General features: G+C 39.0%; 3 protein-coding genes across 4 annotated transcripts in view; 1 reads left to right on the top strand and 2 right to left on the bottom strand.

Moving 5' to 3' along the window:
• LOC139548169 (zinc finger protein 135-like) overlaps positions 1–22,113 on the bottom strand; it is a 263,034-nt gene that overhangs the window by 146,254 nt on the left and 94,667 nt on the right. The gene's annotated exons all lie outside the window — the stretch shown is intronic.
• On the bottom strand, positions 5,556–10,731 carry LOC139552477 (zinc finger protein ZFP2-like). The gene is made up of 2 exons (XM_071364255.1): positions 10,719–10,731; positions 5,556–8,216 (listed from the first exon to the last, which is right to left on the bottom strand). Exons 1-2 carry the CDS (start codon positions 10,729–10,731, stop codon positions 6,949–6,951), a joined length of 1,281 nt encoding a protein of 426 aa, XP_071220356.1. The 3' UTR covers positions 5,556–6,948.
• Positions 13,097–21,228, top strand: LOC139549068 (zinc finger protein 180-like). Its single transcript, XM_071359177.1, has 2 exons — positions 13,097–13,578; positions 18,207–21,228. The coding sequence occupies exons 1-2, from the start codon at positions 13,311–13,313 to the stop codon at positions 19,166–19,168; spliced, it is 1,230 nt and encodes a 409-aa protein (XP_071215278.1). The 5' UTR covers positions 13,097–13,310; the 3' UTR covers positions 19,169–21,228.

Raw genomic sequence — 22,113 nt, 5'->3', positions numbered from 1 at the left:
CCTGTGTGTAAACCGGGCCCAGTCAGGAGGCTCTGAGTGTGTATTCCTGTGTGTAAACAGGGCCCAGTCAGGAGGCTCTGAGTGTGTATTCCTGTGTGTAAACAGGGCCCAGTCAGGAGGCTCTGAGGCCAAGTCAGCTATCTGTAATTATTTTAAACATTTACTTGTTTTAAACCTGTACCCCATTTTAGAAGTATTGAAAGATGTAAATGTATGAGTTGCATTATCCTAGGAACTAACCATGAGATAGAAATGTGAAAATATTCCTGCAGGTTACAATATTGTTGAAAAACAACTAATTGCTGAGGTATGTTTGGGAATAGCATTGTGTGACTGTGATATGAGAGCTGTGTGACTGCGATAGGAGAGTTGTGTGACTGATATGAGAGTTGTGTGACTGTGATATGAGAGTTGTGTGACTGTGATATGAGAGTTGTGTGACTGATATGAGAGTTGTGTGACTGTGATATGAGAGCTGTGTGACTGATATGAGAGTTGTGTGAATGTGGAAATGAGTCTTAATCTGACGTTTGGATAGTAACATATAGAAATATGCTGAATCAGATGATTGAAATTTGGATAATAAGCGGGATGATAGTTTAGAAAGCAGCGGAAGGTCTATAGTTCCTGGGAGGCTTGATTTTGCCGTGGTCTCTGGGAGGTTAGAGAACCGTTGAGGATCCCATGGTCATTGTCCGGGAAACAAAAGTTTATTTTTTGTTCTGCTGGGAGTATGTTTGGAGAGCTGCTTCGTAGCTATAGAGAGTCTTTGAAAAAGCAAATGGAATGGTTGTCGTGAGTACCTGAGAATGTCTTACGTTTTATATGGATTCTATGAATATATGAAAATATGGTGAATTGTATGTGTGTATAATCGTTTACTAGAGATTTGATAAAGTAATACTGGGAATATAATTAGATACAATTTAAACAACCCATATGTAGACGAACGTAGGTTTTGAGTTGGTATCTTTAATGGATCATTTGATAAAGATGAGGTTTAATCATTATTAAACAGTCTACAAAGTCTGGGCAATTGTCTCAGAAACTGATGGCAGTGTGTCCACTTTAGGGCAAGTTACCCTAAGGATGAAACTATAAAACGCTTATTGGATTTTCTCTGTCCGGGTGTTATTACATTTGTAATAAACTGCCCTTAAGGCATGGGGGGGTTCTTCCCAGTATGAGAGGAATTACTAGATTTATTGAATAAACCTTTTTTCATTAAGTTAGAGTGAACCAAGGTGGCTGACTAGCTGTTGATGTTGAAGAAGCGTCCCGTCCACTAGATTATAAGTCACAGTGGCAGAATCACCTGAAAGACGCACATCGCCATCTGCTGACTGGAGTTGGTATCGCAGTAGAGAAAATACTTTCAGACAAAAAGCTAAAAAGAGACTGCCCCTAAAAACCAACAACTCCCTTTGAAAACGGGCGATGTGGCATCAAACATTTATTATAGTGTAAAAATGTACTACAAAGTGTAGCTAAATAGAATAACTTTGGTCATACCCACTCAGCACGTGACGTCCAAGGACGTCGAATTATGGGCGATATCAGGTCTGTCTGTTGTGGCCGCTATTTCGCCCCAAAATAGTCATCCCAAATTGGGCTGTGTATAACTATGTAAATGTCTCTCGGACAAGGTGACTTTTATCAATATACACTCTAAAAAGTAAAGGTTCCTGGAGAATCCATTTTCTTAAACTCCCTGTCCACCCTCCCTCCATTATAAAAAAAATATTTTAATAACAATATTCACAATATTGATTTAAATAATTCATTATTTATTTAGTGGCACCACAAATGTGACTTAATAATTACAAAACAATTTACCAAACAAAAACACATTACAAAATTGCAACATTTCTGCAGACATGTCAGACCATAATAAATAATACATTTACTTTGTATAGTGCTTTTCATGACATATAATATATATAAATAATGATGTACAATAAAAACAACATACATTAAAAATGAATCATAGGTAAACTAACAATATTGTAGACTTGATGCTAAATACAGATTTTTCAGCTTTAGTGTGTATATCGTATTCACTTAGTTATGTTAGGAAGTTCGCCATCTTTATGACCGGCCCTTGTAACTTCACCCCAACTTCTCTTCTCCCCAGAACACAGTAACTTAACAACATAAGTGTTTATCTGACATTTAAGGGAAAATAAAAAAATACAGCCCTAGCAGAGCCTCAAGTCCCATGGGGACGTCCTCGAGGGCGTGGATGTTCTCCCCATCAAAGGCCAGCGGGATTTCACTCTCATGGTGAAATGGATTTCCGCCGATGTGCAGTAAAGGAGTGAAGAGCGGTGAAATCTGTGTCAACAAAAGTAAGAAAAGATGAATACACACACAATTAACGAAGAACATAACAAATGTTCAGCTGTAGTTTTATATCAGCATGCACACCTGTGTTTATGAAGAAACAGATGATTGGTGCATAGGCATACCTTGTCACGGACATAAAGGCCACTCGGGTCCTCATTGAAGAGGTATGGCAAGAGCAGAATCGCTGCTGTGGTCTCCAGTCCTAGTAAAGTAAAGCAATGATCTTACTACACTTGCTCATTTTATTACAAAATACATCAGAGAAAGGGAAGGAATAAGACAAATCCCTCTTCTGTATTGTCCTTCAGGGACTGTCAAAATAGCAGGATGATGTCCTCACCCCTGCCTCGCCTCTCTACCTCTGTTAGTCCTTGAATTATCTTTTTGTCTATATCCATTCCATGGACTTGATTCATTTCTGAGAACATCTGAAAAGATAATTTGCACACATTTGTATGCAAATAGATTTCAGTTTGTATTGACTGCTATGTAGGTTAAATGTACCTTCTTCTTGATCCCAATTGCATTGTGTCCATGTTCTGTCCTATAAGAATTTCAAAGGAAGAGAAAATGTGTCAAAGAATAGTCTTACAACCATTAAAACATATATATATATTAAATAAATATTGAAAGATAAATGGCATCGACATACAATTTAATGCAAAATAGAAGAACATATTGGAGAAAGCACTAGCCAATACAGTACTGCCATACAGTAACAGTACTGCCATACAGGCCTAATATCACATTTCAAGATATCTTTGTACACAAATTGTTCAATATTTTATCAGGCTGACTTGAAAGATTATACGCAACATTTTGCTGAGTGGCAATACTGTGTTTGGATTCTGAAGGGCATTTATACAAAAGAGGTAGTCTAGACACTGTATTAATACCATTATGCATTTGAATCCCATCTACAGCTACCATCTAAGATATTAATTTCCCTCCACAAGGGGGCGAACATGTAACGTTTCCAAAATGGGATAGTATTGTCCATGTAACGTTTCCAAAATGGGACAGTATTGTACATGTAACGTTTCCAAAATGGGATAGTATTGTCCATGTAACGTTTCCAAAATGGGATAGTATTGTCCATGTAACGTTTCCAAAATGGGATAGTATTGTCCATGTAACGTTTCCAAAATTGGATAGTATTGTCCATGTAACGTTTCCAAAATGGGAGGGTATTGTACATGTAACATTATGCCCCCTTGTGAGTTAATAGTATTGCATGCTGTAGCAGGCTATATAAAGAGGAAGACCTCCATTGACGATTCAGTTCGTTGTAACATCTCGTCTGGACAGGTCACCGTCCTTAGTTAGTTAGTTAGTTAACGTTAGCTAGTTCATTATCACAAAAGTGAGAACTGCTCTAGATTGGAAACTTACGTTAATGAGTGTAAAGCCATGTTGGCTTTATGGAAACGATATACAATATATGGGAAAGAATATAGTTGAGGGAAATAATCCAAACCTAGTTGTGCCTAGTTAGGACATAACGTTATCTAGCTAGATAACGGTACTGCACTGTAGCTCATACAACGTCGACGGTCAAACCCGGCTTTCTAATATTTACGTTAATTAGCTATAGTAACGTTATGGAAGATATTCACAGAAAACCATTAATTGTCTTCGTTATCCATTATTAGTATGTTATATTACTATATAAACATTTTCGAGACATATTCAGAGCCAAACATCAACCCAACTTAACCTTTTTAACTGTTGTCGCATCCAAACTTGCCACCATCGTTTTCAGTTGTAATTGCGAAGTTCCCGGAAGAAGTCCAGCAACAACGGAGGTTCCTCGATGAACCCACCTTCTAACAAGTTCTTTGAAGAACCTTTTGGGGCTGTTTTTCATTGACCAAGAACCCCACGGTTCATAGGGGATCTGAGAACAACTCCAGTTGAACCCTTCATTTTTAGAGTTGTAGTCGGCTCTATTTACTCTCAGATTCAACACATGATGATTAGCATCAACGATCAAGTCACCTGCTGCTGCTCCAATACAGTATGAAGTGAGACGGTGAACTGATGTTGAACTGGGCAGTCAGCTGCTGCTGCTCCAATACAGTATGAGGTGAGACGGTGAACTGATGTTGAACTGGGCAGTCAGGGGCTGCTGCTCCAATACAGTATGAAGTGAGACGGTGAACTGACGTTGAATCATAATGAATAAGTTAATTAGTGAAACTGTTAAAAAAATAGTATATAGAATATTGTACATTATATTAAATATATTACGGTATTGTTATCATATAGAAATATCATGGAATATTATACATCATATTTAATATATTACTCTATTGTTATCATATAGAAACATCATGGAATATTGTACATCATATTAGCATCAACATACATTATTGTTTCATTCAATTTCACATAATAAGGATATTTCATATTTTCAAGTTCAGAAGTCAGAACCTATCACCTGCTATGTAAAAGAGACAGAAGAATGCACAATGGTCAATTCTATCTGGGATCCTTGGGACATCCCTACCCTAACCTTAACCCTTTTAAATGTCAACTTCAACAGACTAGGGACGTCCCAAGGATGTATCTCTATCTCTTTACATTGCTTATGCATATTCAGTGGCCTGACTGCATCCAGACTATGTCAAAGGCCCATCCTGGTAGATCTGAACCGAATGCAGCTTGGAGTGATCAGATGACAGAAGTCACATTTAGGTGCCAGGTGAAACTGAGGCCATAGATGCTCCATATCCATTACTTTGAATGTTTTATATAATATGACTAAATGTGTTTCTTTCTGTGTTGCAGAGGCAGTCAGGAAATGGAACAGCAAGGCCACAGAACATGACATAAGCAGAGCTGTGGGAGACCACCTCAAGCCCCTGGTAGAGCCGGGGGTGGTGTTTACCACTCCACCAGCAGAGCTGTGGGAGACCACCTCAAGCCCCTGGTAGAGCCGGGGGTGGTGTTTACCACTCCAACACGCCTTCAGCAGGCTGGAAAAGTGATACTGTTTTTCATACTAAGAGGGACCAAGAGTCTGTTGATTGGTCAGTCATTGGGTTCATTGGTTCAAATCAAACCAAGCTTTATTTATACAGCACATTTCAGACATGATGCAACACAATGGCTTCACAGGAAAAAACAATGAAAATAAACAGAAATATTTAGTACACAAAAATAACAGGATAAAAAAAAACAGAAGATTAATTTTAGTACACAACATAAGACTAACAACTGAAAGACTAATGAACATTCTAAGGAAATGCCATTGATTAAAATATTAATTGGATGCAATATCCAACCCAAAATACAAGCTTGTTTTTTTAGGAGTGGTTCTGATAGACACTATGGCGGTGTCCACTGAAAATTGACAAGTAACAACAACTGGGACCTAAAAGACACCCACCATGAGACCCACTCAATCTGCCCAAGAAGAGGAAAACAAAAGAAAAACCCACAACAAACTTAAAGACAGGAAGCAAACCAAAAAGGTGGAGCAACTAAAGGTGTTGACTCTCCACATCTATCAAGACAACTGGAGCACTGGGCCAGACACTCTTAAATAGAACCTGGACCAGCTCAGGTGAAACACCTTCCCACTAACGAGATGGACAAGCCAGCACAGGAGTAACACATACTGACTAACGAGGTGACATCAATCGGCGCCCTACGTGCTAAAAACCAAAGCCTGGAACACCTTCCCCCTCAAGACAACAAATATATCTTATATTTTTTGTTGGACAAGTTTGCACCACCAACAGAAAACAACTTCCATTTCACATTATAATCAACTACAATGCTTCACTATGTGTTTAGGCTGCAAGTACCTTGAAATTAAGTTAAGTCATTGAAAAACTACCCGGAATAGTGTTATTTTCAACGTCTTTTCAATGACATTTTGCTAAATGGGAATAGCGCAATTTCAAAACACAGTTTTAACGTGTCCAAATCAATAACCAATATGTACAAACAGTTTGGGATATATTGAGAACCTAAACATTTTGAAGTATTGCATTTTGATTCAAGTGGGTCACCAACTTGAATCAAAACTCTTTTTTTGATAGTCACTTTTTGTTAAATCTCATAAATAGTACTCTTTCAATTCAGAGCAAACGTTTAGGGTGCTCCATTGTGACATCATTAGAATACTGCTCCTACAATGTTAAATCATTCTACATTGTGACATCATTAACATACTCCTACTACAATGTTATAACATTCTACATTGTGACATCATTAGAATACTCCTACTACAATGTTAAAACATTCTACATTGTGACATCATTAGAAAACTGCTACTACAATGTTAAATCATTCTACATTGTGACATCATTAACATACTCCTACTACAATGTTAAATCATTCTACATTGTGACATCATTAACATACTCCTACTACAATGTTATAACATTCTACATTGTGACATCATTAGAATACTCCTACTACAATGTTAAAACATTCTACATTGTGACATCATTAGAAAACTGCTACTACAATGTTAAAACATTCTACATTGTGACATTAGAATACTGCTACTACAATGTTAATAAAACATTCTATATTGTGACGTGACTAAAATACACACTATTAAAAACATTCTACATTATTTCATTGATATCATGAAACAACATGTATTTTCTGATGTTTAGTCAGAGATCTTTTATCAGAGTATCTCATCCCACATTGATTACATCTATGCGGTTTCTCTCCTGTGTGTGTTCTCTGGTGAGATACCAGGCTGCCTAGCTGAGTAAAACTTCTCCCACATTGATCACAGCAATAAGGTTTCTCTCCTATGTGTATTCTCTGGTGTACAGTCAGAAGGCCTAATGAAGAAAAACTCTTCTCACATTGATTACAGCTATAAGGTTTCTCTCCTGTGTGTGTTCTCTGGTGTAATTTCAGGCTGGTTGAATGAGTAAAACTCTTCCCACATTGAGTACAGCTATAAGGGTTCTCTCCTGTGTGTGTTCTCTGGTGTTTTGTCAGACAGCCAGATGTACCAAAACTCTTCCCACATTGATCACAGCTATAAGGTTTCTCTCCTGTGTGTGTTCTCCGGTGTGTTGCCAGACGGCCAGATGTACAAAAACTCTTCCCACATTGACCACAGCTATAAGGTTTCTCTCCTGTGTGTGTTCTCTGGTGTGATGTCAGGCTGGTTGACTGAGTAAAACTCTTTCCACATTGATCACAGCTATAAGGTTTCTCTCCTGTGTGTATTCTCTTGTGTATAGTCAGATTGCCAGATGCAGCAAAACTCTTCCCACATTGATCACAGCTGTAAGGTTTCTCTCCTGTGTGTATTCTCTGGTGTATAGTTAGATGGCCAGATGTAGAACATCTCTTCCCACATTGATCACAGCTGTAAGGTTTCTCTCCTGTGTGTATTCTCTGGTGTTTTGTCAGACAGCCAGATGTACCGAAACCCTGTCCACATTGATCACAGCTATATCGTTTCTCTCCTGTGTGTGTTCTCTGGTGTATAGTTAGATAGCTAGATGTAGTAAAACTCTTCCCACATTGATCACAGCTAAAAGGTTTCTCTCCTGTGTGTGTCTGCTGGTGTACTATCAGGCTGTTCAGCAGAGTAAAACTCTTCCCACATTGATCACAGGTATAAGGCTTCTCTCCTGTGTGTATTCTCTGATGTATAGTGAGACAGCTTGACTCCAGTGGGAATCCAGTGGGAATTCTTTGATGTATTTTAATGCCTGATAAGGTGAATCTCTTCCCACAGTCAGAGCAGCAGTGAGATTTCTTCCCTGTGGGTCTCTGCAGGCGTTTCTTGAGGAGTTCTGATGTGGAGAGACTCTTCTCTGCCGCATCAGCATCATGAGGTTGTTGAGGCTCCGCAGAGGATCCACGATAGTCCCGTATCTCTCCTGTGTGAACAACAAAGTCAGATGATTAAAGGCCCACAACAGCAAAAATCCACTGTTAATTTGAGGTAAAAGATGATGCCCATGAAGTTGTACAACAATTGACGTCTGTTGATTTATTTGACAATTAAGACAGTCAAGTTAGCAACAATAGTCATATTTTGTCTTGTTTTCACATTATTGGTAACTAGAAATAAGTTATTCAAGTTGTTGAAATCCTAAGCACTGTGCCAGACAACTATTGGTCTCCAATGTAGGCCCTTTTCTGTGTTTGCTAAAATTGCGGCACGAGGGCAATGCACAATGCAGAAACACCTCCCTGCTAATGAGGAAACCACTAGTTATGGATGTAGTATATCTGCCTGGAGCAAAAATGGTGAGCAAAGATTGTAGTTTTTCACAATGTACTCTGAATATTACAGCACAAGATCAGGAGTGCTACTGAAGGAAACTCACATTAACCTCTGGTGTCTATTCACTAATTCACCACCGTGGGGGAAAACTCAGGGGAGTTCTCATAGGCTGACAGCAAAAATAGCCTCCATTTATAGGTTGATTATGAGTGCATTTCACATTACTTTTGGATAATAACTGTAAGGCTCGCTTGAATGTCCTGGTTAATATGTTTGTGTTTTTGTCACAATTTAACTGCTATATACTTAAAAAAACACTTAACCAGTAAAATGCTCTTTGGCTAGCTTTAACATCAGCCATAACTTCACCTAACAATAACATACACCTACTGTAGGACCCATAACTTCACCTAACAATAACATAGACCTACTGTAGGACCCATAACTTCACCTAACAACAACATAGACCTACTGTAGGACCCATAACTTCACCTAACAATAACATAGACCTACTGTAGGACCCATAACTTCACCTAACAATAACATAGACCTACTGTAGGACCCATAACTTCACCTAACAATAACATAGACCTACTGTAGGACCCATAACTTCACCTAACAACAACATAGACCTACTGTAGGACCCATAACTTCACCTAACAACAACAGACCTAGGATTATAAATCGTTTAATAATTCAGGTGAAACATGGAAACTAAAATGTCTTTGCCATGACATTTCATAACCAGATAATTTTGTGAATAATCCCACTAGGCTACTCTGTAATGTGTTGTCATTCTAAATGTCCTGAATAAAGGAAAATAGCTCTGTGTGTTGTACAATAGCCTATCCATCAAGGAACAGTTCTCTACACATTATGAGCAAAGTATCTCTGTGTGCAAACAGACTAACGAGACCCTACAGTAAATCAAGCAGACAATAACATTATAAACACCAATTTGTTAGGGATGTTGGATCCAACGTGGAGCACGGTATAACTGTCTTTACCAGAGTAATGAATGAAGAAGCACTTTGGTTGTTGTTGCATGTCGTGATGTTTGTCATTTGACTGTCATTCAGAAAATGATTTCCTGGATCAGCTGATGATAGTTGAACATGTGACTATAACTAAACAGCTACAGTATTAAGAATTATGTGTAATTATTGAAGAACCGCGTTAATGACAGTATCCATTTGGGTGTCAATAAAGTTAAGGTGACTCTCGGTTAGAACCATTGAATTTAGCAAACTCAAATGATTTGATTTGGAATTTCTGTGCCCATGAAAACTGTTTTCCCAGCGTAACATAAGGAAACTAAATGTTACGTGGGTAGAGTGCATTTCAGAGATCTGAATACAAAAAACTGTACTAACAGGACAATAACCTAAACCACAAGGCCAAATCGACGCTGGAGGAGCTTACCAAGATGACATTGAATGTTCCTGAGTGGCCTAGTTACAGTTTGGACTTAAATCGTCTTTAAAATCTATGGAAAGACTTGAAAATGGCTTTCTAGCAATGATCAACAACCAACTTGACAGAACAGGAAGGATTTTAAAAAGAATAATGAATATTCACATGAAGATCAGTCTCCTATTGGATGACATCACGACTTCCCATCAAGCCAACTCCTTGAAGGCCTTACTATTGTCACGTCCTGACCATAGTTCTTATGTGTGTTGCTTGTTTTAGAGTTGGTCAGGACGTGAGCTGGGTGGGCATTCTATGTTGTGTGTCTAGTTTGTCTGTTTCTGTGTTCAGCCTGATATGGTTCTCAATCAGAGGCAGCTGTCAATCGTTGTCCCTGATTGAGAATCATATATAGGTGGCTTGTTTTGTGTTGGGGATTGTGGGTGGTTGTCTTCTGTCTTTGTGTTCTGCACTAGATAGGACTGTCTCGGTTTTCACATTTTGTTATTTTGTATAGTGTTCACGTTATTGTCTCTTCTTTATTAAATCATGTTGAACATTTTGGTTCTCTCCTTCACCCCAGGAAGAAAGCCGTTACAACTATGACATCACTCACTCCTTCTAGTTTGCAGTTGTCTAAAAAAAACACTATTTTGCTCAAAACATTTATTTGTTTCTCTTTAGTGTGTTTATACTTTAATGTATTTATATATTACTTTTCAACAGGAAAAGTAAAAATCACTGGAGGACGTCATGAACAATTTCTACATTTTTTCTTTTTCAACTTTATTTAACCAGGTAGGCCAGTTGAGAACAAGTTCTCATTTACAACTGCGACCTGGCCAAGATAAAGCAAAGCAGTGCGACAAAAACAACAGAATTACACATGGAATAACATGTGGGATAAACAAAAGTACAGTCAATAACACAATAGAAACATCTATATACAGTGTTAAGTTAAAAATCACTGGAGGACGTCATGAACAATACAGTGTGTGCAAATGGAGTACAGAGGCAATAAAGGCAATAAGGCAATAAATAGGCCGCAGTAGCAAAGTAATTACAATTTAGCATATTAACACTGGAGTGATAGATGTGCAGATGATGTTGTGCAAGGAGAAATACTGGTGTGAGCAAAAAAAGTTAATAAAAACATGGGGATGAGGTAGGCATTGGATGGGCTACTTACAGATGGGCTGTGTACAGCTGCAGCGATCGGTAAGCTGCTCAGATAGTTGATGCTTAAAGTTAGTGAGGGAGATATAAGTCTCCAACTTCAGCGAATTTTGCAATTCGATCCAGTCATTGGCAGCAGAGAACTGGAAGGAAAGGCGGCCAAAGAGGTGTTGGCTTTGAGGATGACCAGTGAGATATACTTCCTGGAGCGCGTGCTATGGGTGTGTGTTGCTATGGTGACCAGTGATCTGAGTTAAGGCAGCCTAGCAAAGACTTATAGATGACCTGGAGCCAGTTGGTTTGGCGACGAATATGTAGCGAGGGCCAGCCGACGAGAGCAGTGGTATATGGGGCTTTGGTGACAAAACGGATGGCACTGTGATAGACTGCATCCAGTTTACTGAGTAGAGTGTTGGAGGCTATTTTATAGGTGACATCACCGAAGTCGAGGATCGGTAGGATGGTCAGTTTTACGAGGGTATGTTTGGCAGCAAAAGTAAAGGATGCTTTGTTGCGAAATAGGAAGCTGATTCTAGATTTAATTTTGGATGGGAGATGCTTAATGTGAGTCTGGAAGGAGAATTTACAGTCTAACCAGACACCTAGGTATTTGTAGTTGTCCACGTATTCTAAGTCAGAGCCGTCCAGAGTAGTGATGCTGGACGGGCAAGCAGGTGCAGGCAGTGATCGGTTGAATAGCATGCATTTAGTTTTACTTGCGTTTAAGAGCAGTTGGAGGCCACGGAAGGAGAGTTGAATGGCATTGGTAGGTGGATTGGATACCACCAGCAGGTATATCTCTCTGGTCACCCCCAAAACCAATTCCTCCTTTGGCCGCCTCTCCTTCCAGTTCTCTGCTGCCAATGACTGGAACGAACTACAAAAATCTCTGAAACTGGAAACACTTATCTCCCTCACTAGCTTTAAGCACCAGCTGTCAGAGCAGCTCACAGATTACTGCACCTGTACATAGCCCATCTATAATTTAGCCCAAACAACTACCTCTTCCCCTACTGTATTTATTTATTTTGCTCCTTTGCACCCCATTATTTCTATCTCTACTTTGCACATTCTTCCACTGCAAATCTACCATTCCAGTGTTTTACTTGCTATATTGTATTTACTTCGCCACCATGGCCTTTTTTTTGCCTTCACCTCCCTCATCTCACCTCACTTTCTCACATTGTATTTAGACTTATTTTTCTACTGTATTATTGACTGTATGTTTGTTTTACTCCATGTGTAACTCTGTGTTGTTGTATGTGTCGAACTGCTTTGTTTTATCTTGGCCAGGTTGCAGTTGTAAAATGAGAACTTGTTCTCAACTGGCTGACCTGGTTAAATAAAGGGGAAATAAATAACACATAATAATACAAAAATGTAGCAGCAGTATAGACCTAGTCTGTTCATTATATACATCTGCATGATGTATTGTTACACCATGTAGGAGCAGTATAGACCTAGTGTGTTCATTATATAAATCTGCATGATGTATTGTTACACCATGTAGGAGCAGTATAGACCTAGTCTGTTCATTATATAAATCTACATGATGTATTGTTACACCATGTAGGAGCAGTATAGACCTAGTGTGTTCATTATATAAATCTACATGATGTATTGTTACACCATGTAGGAGCAGTATAGACCTACAGTAGCTAGCTGCTAATTTAGATGTAATATAACTTAATGAAACTGCCTTAAATGTGCAGTAGTAAACATTTTTTATCCGCACTAATCAATCAACACATTCCTGTCTTTGTATGTCTCAATATAATAGTATTATTTAATTAAATCCATTTACAATAATCTTTGTCTGAAAATAAAATATGATCCTCAACTGCGTTTCCCCTCCAGTCAGCAGACGGCGATGTGCGTCTTTCAGGCGACGCTGCCAGCGTGACGTATAATCTAGGGGACGGTTCTTCATAAACAGCTCGTCAACCACCCCGGTAGCTTGCTAGCCAACATAGCCGAAAGATTCAAGCTATTTATACTCTTTCGGTGTATATTACCTGCTGTGTTTTAGACACACTTTTGTCGTATCTAATATCATTTAATATTACGTTATTTTGTATTAGTCAGCTATAGTAGCTGACTGGTTAAATTAGCACTAGCCTAGTCGCTAATGATAGCTAACTAGCTAACATCCCCGAACATGAGGTCAGTAAGCTTCTCCCCTCTTGTTAAAGAAGAGGAGGTCTGCTGGACGGAGAAAGAAGCTCTGGGGCTGAACATTGTCGTGAAAGAGGAGAAGGAAGAAGAGGATGTCACAGTACAAATAGAAGTAGAGGATGAGGCTGTTTCAGTGAAAGAAGAGGAGGAAGAGAAAGAGGAGGATCCAGTTTTTGGAGTGAAGAAGGAAGGGGAGATAACTGTCACATTGAAAGATGAAGAGGAGGAGATAGGAGATCTGATTAACACCAGTAAGTACCACCTTAAATTCGTTTTTAACTTTGGATATTCAGAGTTGGCTCGTCAATACCTCTTCAACGGAGGGCCCAGGATGATGACTGATATGTCTAGAATCAGACAACGTAGAGAGCAAGCTACCCCTTGTTTTCTCAGTTCCGTTTCCAAAAAGTAACTTAACATATATATTTGAGAAGGGTCTATCTGCTGACCGCAGACTGGGGGGCACGGTAGCGATTTTAATGTAGTGATGTTTTACTACACACCGTGCCCCCCAATAGTGCCATTTGAGAGTTGGGTTGGCTACAACAAAGATTATGGATATACTGACAAGATGTCTCTCCGCCCTAACAAGGGGAGTAGTTGTCCACAAAGCGGCACTGCGGGTTGTCTAGCTCCCGCCTATCCTTTCTTTGGATTGGTGGATACATCTTATTATTGTAATCTATTGTTTATATTCTATGAGGGTTGTTGTCGTCAACCGCCTGTATTCAATGGAGAGAGATGCTAAGCTATTAGCATGAATATGCACCGCCTGTATTCAATTGAGAGAGCTGCTAATCTACTAGCATGAATATGCACCGCCTGTATTCAATGGAGAGAGATGCTAAGCTACTAGCATGAATATGCATAGCGATCTGGAGACAACTCCTATAGTGTTTTTATCAAAGTTGTCAGTATGTCACGTGTCCACATAACAACTTAAGCATTACGAAACTTCTGTTGGATCAAGTAAACCTCACGTAGCAAATAACCATTCATTTTGTTGTTGACCAAATTCAACACTTTCCACATTGGGTTGATAATTGTTTCTACTTGGATACAACCTACTGTAGCCTACTGGCATGACCTAGAGAGTTACAACCTACTGTAACCTACTGGCATGACCTAGAGAGTTACAACCTACTGTAACCTACTGGCATGAACTAGAGAGTTACAACCTACTGTAGCCTACTGGCATGACCTAGAGAGATACAACCTACTGTAGCCTAATGGCATGACCTAGAGCGTTACAACCTACTGTAGCCTAATGGCATGACCTAGAGAGTTACAACCTACTGTAGCCTACTGGCATGACCTAGAGCGTTACAACCTACTGTAGCCTACTGGCATGACCTAGAGCGTTACAACCTACTGTAGCCTACTGGCATGACCTAGAGCGTTACAACCTACTGTAGCCTACTGGCATGACCTAGAGAGATACAACCTACTGTAGCCTACTGGCATGACCTAGAGAGTTACAACCTACTGTAGCCTACTGGCATGACCTAGAGCGTTACAACCTACTGTAGCCTACTGGCATGACCTAGAGAGATACAATATACTGTAGCCTACTGGCATGACCTAGAGAGTTACAACCTACTGTAGCCTACTGGCATGACCTAGAGAGTTACAACCTACTGTAGCCTACTGGCATGACCTAGAGAGATACAACCTACTGTAACCTACTGGCATGACCTAGAGAGATACAACCTACTGTAGCCTACTGGCATGACCTAGAGAGATACAACCTACTGTAGCCTACTGGCATGACCTAGAGAGATACAACCTACTGTAGCCTACTGGCATGACCTAGAGAGATACAACCTACTGTAGCCTACTGGCATGACCTAGAGAGTTACAACCTACTGTAGTCTACTGGCATGACCTAGAGAGATACAACCTACTGTAACCTACTGGCATGACCTGGAGTTACAACCTACTGTCACCTACTGACCTAGAAAGCTAAAGTTATAAAATTCCTGGAATTTAAATGAATTTTTTCCAGTAATAATGATAATTTGTATCTTCCTATCCACATGTGGAATCCCTCTCCTTTGCCGTCCTCTCTACACCAATAACAGACAACTACTGTGGGACTCCCAATGACGGCCGGATGTGATACAGCCTGGATTCGAACCAGGGACTGTAGTGACACCTCTTGCACTGAGATGCAGTGGCTTAGACCGCTGCATCCGTGTGTGTGTTAACTATTAGAATGCTGTACTAGAATGCTTAAAAGGCCTCTAAAATGTTAAATACCGGTTATCGGTATCGTTTTTTGGGGCAAGGAAAATATTAGATATCGGTATTGGCCAAAAATGTAATATCGGTGCATCCCTTTATTCTAAAATGTATCACATTACCCCATAATGACATCACAATAACCCATAATGCCAAAGCAAAAACAGGTTTAGGTTTTTTGCAAATGTATTGACATTATTCCCCAGGATAACTAGTTTCAGAGTAATGTAAGATCCCAGGATAACTAGTCTCAGAGTAATGTAAGATCCCAGGATAACTAGTCTCAGAGTAATGTAAGATCCCAGGATAACTAGTCTCAGAGTAATGTAAGATCCCAGGATAACTAGTCTCAGAGTAATGTAAGATCCCAGGATAACTCGTCTCAGAGTAATGTAAGATGCTTGGAAAAAGAAGCTGAAAAGAATAACAGAACGGCACCATTAGAACTAAAATGTGTATCCTGGATGTCAGACCCCCAACCCTCCAAACTGTAAATAAATAATCAAATGTGTCTCCTGGATGTCAGACCCCCAACCCTCCAAACTGTAAATAAATAATAAAATGTGTATCCTGGATGTCAGACCCCCAGCCCTCCAAACTGTAAATAAATAATCAAATGTGTCTCCTTGGCAACATTAGAACCTCGGTACGTTTACTGTGTTCTGGGTCGAGACAAAGGAATGATGTAAACAAATAATCCAAAATATTTTTGTCAATGAGACAGTATATTAACAAAGGAATGACCGAACCCCCTTTGGTGACTGAATGCTTGTAAGAAACTAGATGGTCAAAACATTAGATCACATCAAATAAGCCTGAGTGGTTTCACCTCCTCCCAGACTATACTGGATACTACAGTTATAACTATACATAGTTATACAGAATACTACATTTATACAGGATACTACAGTTATAACTATACATAGTTATACAGGATACTACAGTTATACAGGATACTACAGTTATAACTATACATAGTTATACAGGATACTACATTTATACAGGATACTACAGTTATACAGGATACTACAGTTATACAGGATACTACAGTTATAACTATACATAGTTATACAGGATACTACATTTATACAGGATACTACAGTTATACAGGATACTACAGTTATAACTATACATAGTTATACAGGATACTACATTTATACAGGATACTACAGTTATAACTATACACTACACAGTTATACAGGATACTACAGTTATACAGGATACTACATTTATACAGGATACTACATTTATACAGGATACTACATTTATACAGGATACTACAGTTATAACTATACATAGTTATTCCAAAGGTGGGCTACTTACTATCCACTGTTTGCAAGCCACCGTTGCTGATCTATTTTATTTATTTATCTCACCTTTATTTAACCAGGTAGGCAAGTTGAGAACAAGTTCTCATTTACAACCTGGTTAAATAAAGGTGGAATATATATATATATATATATATATATATAAATATTTTTTTTAGTTTTTTAGACACTCAAATGGATTCTGTCATTAACGAGGTTCTTCAATAATTACACATAATTCTTAATACGCTGTTTAGTTACAGTCACATGTTCAACTATCATCAGCTGATCCAGGAAATCATTTTCTGAATTCCAGTCACATGACAAACATCACGACATGCAACAACAACCAAAGTGCTTCTTCATTCATTACTCTGGTAAAGACAGTTATGCCGTGCTCCACGTTGGATCCAACATCCCTAACAAATTGGTGTTTATAATGTTATTGTCTGCTTGATTTACTGGTAGGGTCTTGTTAGTCTGTTTGGACACAGAGATACTTAGCTCATAATTTGTGGAGAACTGTTCCTTGATGGATAGGCTATTGTACAACACACAGGTGTTCCAGTATGTCTGTAGTTATTGTGGTTCGGTGAAGTTATGGGTCCTACAGTAGGTCTATGTTGTTGTTAGGTGAAGTTATTGGCCAATTTGTTAAATACTTAATGTTCAAACCCTCAGTTTCAGGCTGATGGCAAAGCTAGCTAAAGAGCATTTTACTGGTTGAAGTGTTTTATAAGTATAAAGCAGTTGATTTGCGACAATAACACAAACATATTAAGCAGGTGATTCAAACGAGCCTGACAGTTGTAATCCAAAAGTAATGTGAAATTCACTCATATTCAACCTGTAAATGGAGGCTATTTTTGCTGTCAGCCTATGAGAACTCCCCTGAGTTTTCCCCCACGGTGGTGAATTAGTGAATAGACACAGAACTTAATGTGAGTTTCCTTCAGTAGCACTCCTGATCTTGTGCTGTAATGTTCAGAATACATTGTGAAAAATGAAAATCTGCTCACCATTTTTGCTCCAGGCAGATGTACTACATCGGTTCCCTCATTAGGAGGAGCTTCTGCAAATCATGTGTGCATCGCCCTCACATGCCGCAATTTTAGCAAACACAGAAAGGGGCCTTTTTTGGAGACCGAAGGTCATCTGGCACACTGCTTAGGTTTTGACTATCTTAAGACAATTGTAAAATTATTTAACAGATGTCAATTGTTGTACAACTTAATGGGTATACTCTGGGCATCACCTTTTACCTCAAATTAACAGTGGATTTCTGCTGTTGTGGGACTTTAACCGTCTGTCTGACCTTGTTGTTCACACAGGAGAGAGATGTGACTATCGTGGATCCTCTGGGGAGCCTCAACAACCTCATGACGCTGAGGAGGCAGAGAAGAGTCTCTCCAGATCAGAACTCCTCAAGAAACACCAGCAGAGACCCACAGGGAAGAAATCTCATTGCTGCTCTGACTGTGGGAAAGGTTGCAAATCTTCATCAGAACTTAAAATACACCAGCGAGTACACACAGGAGAGAAATCTCATTGCTGCTCTGACTGTGGTAAAAGATTAAATTCTTCATTAAAACTTAAAATACATCAAAGATTACACACAAGAGACAAACCATATGGCTGTGCTCAATGTGGGATGAGTTTTTATTCATCTAGCTATCTTATTAGACACCAGAGAACACACACAGGAGAGAAACCTTATAGCTGTGAACAATGTGGGAAGAGTTTTACTACATCTGGCTATCTCATTGTACACCAGAGAACACACACAGGAGAGAAACCTTATAGCTGTGATCAATGTGGGAATAGTTTTACTACATCTGGCAATCTGACTCAACACCAGAGAACACACACAGGAGATAAATTGTATAGCTGTGATCAATGTGGGAAGAGTTTTACTACATCTGGCTCTCTGACTCAACACCAGAGAACACACACAGGAGATAAATTGTATAGCTGTGATCAATGTGGGAAGAGTTTTACTACATCTGGCTCTCTGACTGTACACCAGAGAACACACACAGGAGAGAAACCTTATAGCTGTGATCAATGTGGGAATAGTTTTGGTAGATCTGGAGAGCTGACAGTGCACCAGAGAACACACACAGGAGAGAAATCTTACAGCTGTGATCAATGTGTGAAGAGTTTTACTACATCTGGCAATCTGACTCTACACCAGAGAGAACACACAGGAGAGAAATCGTATAGCTGTGATCAGTGTGACAAGAGATACTCTGATAAAAGATCTCTGATCAAACATCAGAAAATACATACATGAAGAAGTTGTTTCATGATATCAATGAAATAATGTCACAATGTAGAATGTTTTAACATTGTAGTAGGAGTATTTTAATGATGTTCTACCTTATCCTTTGCCCTGTTGAATTGATTGCAGTATGATATGGATATTAGCCTCAGTGGGAAATCCAGGCTCTGAATTGAAAGAGTATTATTTAACAAAAAGTGACTAACAAAAAAAAGAGCTGTTTTACACTTACTGCGTTGGTGACCCACTTTAATCAAATTGCAACACTTCAAAATGTAGCCAGCTGTTTTCTACAAGTTGAAAAAGCTGCTTATTTAAACAAAATACATGTAATATGATAATTGTTGCAGATGTTTGTGTATATACATAACATGAAAGCAGTATAATAAATTGGTCTATAATCAATTTTATTAACAATCTGACATCACTCCAGTATTTCTTGACAACATTCAAATGCTAATTGTCTTTATTCCACTACTGAAGAAGCATGACTCAAATCACCTCATATTTCAAACATCCAGCCTGACAAAAGATACATGTTTTATTATTCTATGCCTCATCTTTAAGTGAAGTATTGCCAATACATATTAACAAAGGGGTTTACATTTGGTTTTTATATTTACAATTCATGTACCATTTATTAATCATAATTATTTATGCAACCAGTTGACCATTTTTGGGTACAATTATATTGACATTGTTGCCCTGCTTTTAGAATATCAGGATTCATTCTCAGATGTGGAAGGTTACTACGGATATTGCAGGAGTTGGTTGCTGATTGTCTCAAGGGTGGGCAGTCAACAAGTTTTGCTTTTAGCCAGTGCGTTGCCATGGATCACAATTTATTTTGACGGCACGTTTTTCCGTATTGGAGACTAGTTTTTTGGGGGCTAGTGGGTTTTAGGATTCTATTGAAAGAAAAAGGATTTTAAAAATAATACTATTGTATATTATTATTTAGAAATTTGTTTTTTCTTGTTTTTAATTGTTGACAACCAGTAGACACTATGTTTATATTGTAGAAGCATTGTAGTTGATTATGTGAAATGGAAGTTGTTTTCTGTTGGGGGTGAGCAAACTTGTCCAACAAAAATATAGGATATATTTGTTGTCTAAAGGGGGAAGGTGTTACAGGCTTTGGTTTTTCCATTTATGTTTTGAGGTTGGACTTTAACACATATAGGTCGTTAGCACGTAGGACGCACTGATTGGTGTCACCTCGTTAGTCAGTATGTGTTACACCTGTGCTGCTTGTCCATCTCGTTAGTGGGAAGGTGTTTCACCTGAGCTGGTCCAGGTTCTATTTAAGAGTGTCTGGCCCAGTGCTCCAGTTGTCTTGATAGATTTGGAGAGTCAACACCTTTAGTTGATCCACCTTTTTGGTTTGCTTCCTGTCTTTAAGTTTGGTGTTGGTTTTTCTTTTGTTTGCCTCTTCTTGGGCAGATTTAGTGGGTCTCATGGTGGGTGACTTTTAGGTCCCAGTTGTTGTTACTAGTCAACTTTCAGTGAACACTGAGAGCAAAACTGCAACATTATGTTATAATACTTTTATTGGATCAAATGGTTGTTTTATGCGACAGAATAGAGGGTTCTTAGAACTATTGTGTCTGTGTGTTCTACTGAGGATGGGCCTCTGGGAGAAAACACTGACCGGAGATTTACAATGTCTTTTGGGTGATAAAACCCAAAGAGACCGTATTCCAGAGCATGAGTTAATGTTTCTGTTCTATATGGTACCAGGGAGAGACGACCTCAGGGCCAGACCCTGGTCTCTACACCGAGTACTGTTTTTACAGCAGATACTGTCTGTTGAGAATTATAAGTATCTTTCATACAAATCTTAAACTTGTGACCCGTTCTATACATCTGTTGTTGGTCATGTAGGTTGAAAGGGGTGTATCTTGGCTGTAAAAGACCTTTGTACTTTTGTATCGTGGCTCTCAACGAATCATCTGGGGGTGATTTGTTGACCAGCCATCATCGTAGAGCACTCAATTGATTCACTTTATTTGTGTGTTGTATTGACCTGCTCCCTTATTAATAAGTCAATAAATATTTAGATTTAAGTCTGACTTGTGTGATAAGTTTGTCTCCTCATTTGATATTAAAGAAATTAACCACATTTGGCGATGGGGATGTTAATCTTCACTTGGTGACCGCTCCTGACGACCTGGGTAAATGTTGCACCAGGGATCCCTCAAACTTGGGATCTCAGGGAGACCACACTTTGGGAATAGAGCAGATGGACCCACCTTTTAATCTGAGAGGCAGCGAGTCGAGTAGATACCACATCTCAAACCTAGTTTAAAAAAAAGAGGTGAGCGAAACACGCAAAATGTAGTTTTTAGAAAAGCTTCGTGTGTATTCCTGTGTGAGGGGGGCACCTTGGAGGTGTAAACAGGACCCAATCAGGAGGCTCTGAGTGCGTATTCCTGTATTTTCCCAGTATGGGAGGAGTTGCTAGATTGATTGAATAAACCTTTTTCCATAAAGTTAGAGTGAAACAAGGTGGCTGATTAGCTGTTGATGTTGAAGAGGCGTCACATCCACTAGATTATACGTCTCAGTGGCAAAATCACCTGAAAGACGCACATCGCATTCTGCTGACTGGAGTTGGTATCGCAGTTGAGAAAATACTTTCAGACAAAAAGCTAAAAAGCGACTGCCTCAAAAAACCAACGACTCCCTTTGACAGGCTATGTGGCATCAGAAACATTTATTATAGTGTAAAAATGTACGACAAAGTGTAGCTAAATAGAATAACTTTGGTCATACCCACTCAGCCCGTGACGTCCAAGGACGTGGAATTATGGGCCATATCAGGTCTGTCTGTTGTGGCCGCTATTTCGCCCCAAAATAGTCATCTTGTTGTGTAACTATGTAAATGTCTCTTGGACAAGGTGACTTTCATCAATATACACTCTAAAAAGTAAAGGTTCTTGGAGTATTCTAAAGGG

The sequence above is a fragment of the Salvelinus alpinus genome, chromosome 2 (genome assembly GCF_045679555.1).
Source record: "Salvelinus alpinus chromosome 2, SLU_Salpinus.1, whole genome shotgun sequence".
Classification (NCBI taxonomy): domain Eukaryota; kingdom Metazoa; phylum Chordata; class Actinopteri; order Salmoniformes; family Salmonidae; genus Salvelinus; species Salvelinus alpinus.
This window is presented reverse-complemented; position numbering and strand designations above follow the sequence as displayed.

Bases quoted from the DNA above. Each gene is read 5' to 3' on its own strand.
- LOC139549068 (XM_071359177.1), top strand. From the start codon at position 13,311: ATGAGGTCAGTAAGCTTCTCCCCTCTTGTTAAAGAAGAGGAGGTCTGC. The intron at 13,579-18,206 runs GTAAGTACCACC...TTGTTCACACAG, and splicing joins AGGAGATCTGATTAACACCA to GAGAGAGATGTGACTATCGT.